At 41.2% G+C, this 3,678-nt stretch overlaps 1 protein-coding gene across 1 annotated transcript; it reads right to left on the bottom strand.

Moving 5' to 3' along the window:
• Window positions 1-300: 300 nt before the first annotated feature.
• LOC104837554 (olfactory receptor 2AT4) lies at window positions 301-1,272 on the bottom strand. The gene has a single exon (XM_010576760.1). The coding sequence runs from the start codon at window positions 1,270-1,272 to the stop codon at window positions 301-303; it is 972 nt and encodes a 323-aa protein (XP_010575062.1).
• Window positions 1,273-3,678: the final 2,406 nt, after the last annotated feature.

Raw genomic sequence — 3,678 nt, 5'->3', positions numbered from 1 at the left:
TAAAGAAATATGGTACTGCCTTAGTTCAGCTTTATTTAGTGCATTCACAGCTTTATTTAGTGCATTCACAGCTTGCTTTAGTGCATCTATGATTTAGTCACTGAAGGGTAGAAACCAAATTAGAAAATTATAAATATTACAGCAACTCTACTAAAAACTTCACAGAATAGGCTGAAATACATTAACAGAGGGTATACCATAGTTCAGGGGAACAAAACAGAACTCCAAGGGCAATGATGTCTTAATCAACCAGATGACTGAAATAATAAATAGCATGAGGCTTCCGCACTGCTGTAAAATTTACCCAAATAAATTGAATTTTTTAGAAAGGGGAAAGATTTTCAGAAAAATAGACTTTTTAACTGCAGATTTTACTTCCTTGTTCCGTAAAGTGTAAATGATGGGGTTTAACAAGGGAGTCAAAATAGAGAAGACAACATTGCTCATGACATGAACATCAACGGGGATGTCTGCTCTGTAGGATACGTACGCCACAACAATGGAGGAGTAGTAAGTGCCCACCACAAGCAGATGGGAAGTACATGTTGAAAAAGCTTTCATGCGTCCTTCTTTGGAGTTGATTTTTAGTACAGAGAGGATGATGTGGATGTACGAGAGGGTGACGAGTAACAGAGGGACAACCGACACTGTCATAGCGATGGAGAACCCCAAGAAAGTCTGGAAATCGGCACCGAAGTCCGAACACGCAGCTTGTACCACTGCCAGGTGGTCACAAAAGCAGTGGTGAACTGTGGTTGTGTGTCCATAAGCTAGCCGAGAGGTCTGCGCGACGACGGGTACAGGTATTAGCAGTGCAGTGATCCAGGCACTCGCTGCCAGCTGGCTGTTCACTCTTCTTGTCATCTTGGCCGGGTACTGGAGGGGGTTGCAGATGGCTTCGTAGCGGTCGTAAGCCATGACCACGAGGAGAAGTGCCTCAGTTACTGTGAGCCCGTGAAAACTGTACATCTGCAGAAAACAGCCCCAAAACGAGATGGTTTTAGCGTTGGCCAGGAACATCACCAGCATTTTGGGGATGGTGGTGGTTGTGAACAGCATGTCTAACACAGAGAGGTTAATCAGGAAAAAGTACATGGGTTTGTGAAGTGTATGGTCGACCACAACCACGGTGATGATAATGGCATTACCAACCATGATCAGCAGGTAGAAGAGCAAGAACACAATGAAGAGGGGGGTCTGGAAATCCTGGAGAGCTGGAAACCCCACCAAGAAAAAGACTTTGGTGGAAGCATTGCTGCTGCAGCTTTCCATGGTGGAGCTGGTCAAAACGCCTGCAAGGATAAAGAGGGAGTAAGGAAACAGGCTGATGTGCAGGAAGACATTTCTCTAAGGAGCTTTGCAGAGGTTCTGCAAGGAAAACACACGTTGCATGAAATCTCACAGAGCTGAGCACGTTGCAAGACACAGCTTGGCCCCTCTTGTCTCTAACCCGCAATTAAGATGATTTGGATTCTCTGTTGATGATGTGGGTTACGTCTATAGATGGCACGCTCTCCAGCTTTGGGCATGAAGGGCAAGGATTTGTCTCACCTAGCTTTGGGTGCTCTCCATGCAGAGCCCCGCCATCTGCACTGGTCCTCCTGGGTCCCTTTTCTGGTCCATGGGGAAAAGGGGCATTTTGGGGGAGGCAGCTCCTCTGCCCCATTCTGCACCGAGGAGATGAGCAGTGTTATGGAAGGGCCCATTTCTCTTCTCTAAGGGAATTCATGGAATTAGCTCAGAAGCAGTCAATCATCCATCTCTCTTTTGCTAGGTTATTACAATCTTTGCTACCCAAAGTCATTCTCATCACCGTTTTTCATGCCCATGTTACTTCTGGTTGGCTGCTTGCAGCTCACTGCATTTCCCATGGTCATTGCAGCATGCAGTTGATTTCTGCTGCTGTTGCTGTAATTCAGATGAAAATGTAGAATTTCTGTTGACTTCCAGGTCATTTTCCAGTACATAAAAGCAAAGGAATTTTCATGGTAATTTTTTTGGCTGATGTAGGTCAACATCATGTCTTTTACCATAGTAAGAAATGTTTTAGAAATTCATGAAGTTCAAAGACACTGTAATAAAAAACTAGGAATAAGTATCTGTCAGTGACTTCAGCTCAGATGGAGGGGGACATGATGTGTGTCAGCTTACAGCCCTTACATATCTTTATTTTATATAATGTACTCTGCAACTGCATTATTCATATAAGCTTGTGATACTTTTTGGATTTCTCCAGGAAGGATAAGAAAGAGTGTGCCATACTTCTCCATTTATATTACATAATGAGCTTTTAAAATTCCTGAGTTACAAAGATTTTCCTTCGTCTCAATAGAAATACTTCCTTTGTTGCTCATAAAGATTTAATGCATATTGGAAAGGACTATTCTGCCCAAACTCTATGGAATAGAAAAATAAAGCAGCGTTTTGGAAACTTCCAGCATCTTATATTCAAGCCACGAAACAGCTGCTGCACTTTCATAGGCACAAATTCCTTTGGATTGTATCTATTTTCTTTAACATTGGGTAAATCAAAACTAAGATAATGTTCAGAAGAAAAACCACCCTTGTTTTCCTTAGGTTTATGCTAAAAAAAGAAGGAGAAATGAAGCTTAATTAAGTTTTTATGCCTTTTCTTGGTTTCCTTATCCCAATTTAAGAGAGGGGAAATAAAGCTCTCTTGGAAATGCTTTGTGCTTGGCCACAAGTAGTTGAGAGTAATGGTTGGTCTCATGCAATTTCCTAATATTATTAAATCTCTGGTAATTTTCAGATAGTTTTACCTTTCACCCAGAAAGTCATCTCCATAACCATATAGGAGAGATCCATTTAATATTACAAATAAATAGATTTTCTGCCACACTGAGATTGAAATACAATTGTTATTTCATTTACTCTCTACCTCTCATCCAATCTACCCTTCTCCATTTCTCTTCCTTGTTATTATTTTTTTCCAAACTGGTAAGCTTCAAATATGTAATTAGTGTAAACAATGCCATGCTATTAAAAAACCCAAGATAATTTATCATATTGAATTAAAATTGCCAGCATGTAATGTCCTTAAAATTAGCATTGATTTGAAGTTGTTTTCAGACATAGTAGATCAAATTCTCAATCTTTGGAGCCTGTTGACATGTATTACAATCATATTTTTCCATCCTGGACCCCATGAGAAAAAAGTAAATAAAAATGAAACACTTAATTAGTCTGAAAAATATTACTGCATTAACAGGATAGTATCAACAATAACTCACGTGCACTTTGAAGTTATAACAAGGTCTTCCCCTTCCTTAATGTTATCCTTAGTGGGAAGTGCAAAACTCCTGCAATAAATCAACGGGCAAAGCCACTACTGATATTGAACGTATTTGAACGCGCTGCCCTGCTCCCCACCCAGAGGTGCTCCCCAGCGATGCTCTCCGTGATGTTTTCTTACCTTGAGCTGGGAGACCCACATGTTATTTTCCCAATAGAGCATCTCAACAGTTTTGAATCCCCCTGTTGCACAGCAGATGGGATCATACAACAGATTTGCATAGTCAAGAGGAGCAAAGGAAGAGTTTTCACTACCCAAGGTTTGCTGTGTGATGGAAGTGGGCTGTTGTGTTGAGGCTGGTGGAGAAACACTGGAAGAAGACCAGTCTTTTCTTTCCAGATCTGGAGGAGCTTACTATAGTTCAG

This window comes from Haliaeetus leucocephalus, unplaced genomic scaffold (assembly GCF_000737465.1).
Source record: "Haliaeetus leucocephalus isolate CR32 unplaced genomic scaffold, Haliaeetus_leucocephalus-4.0 Scaffold536, whole genome shotgun sequence".
NCBI classification, from domain to species: Eukaryota; Metazoa; Chordata; class Aves; order Accipitriformes; family Accipitridae; genus Haliaeetus; species Haliaeetus leucocephalus.
The sequence above is the reverse complement of the archived record's forward strand: the minus strand, read 5'-3'. Positions and strand labels throughout refer to the sequence as shown.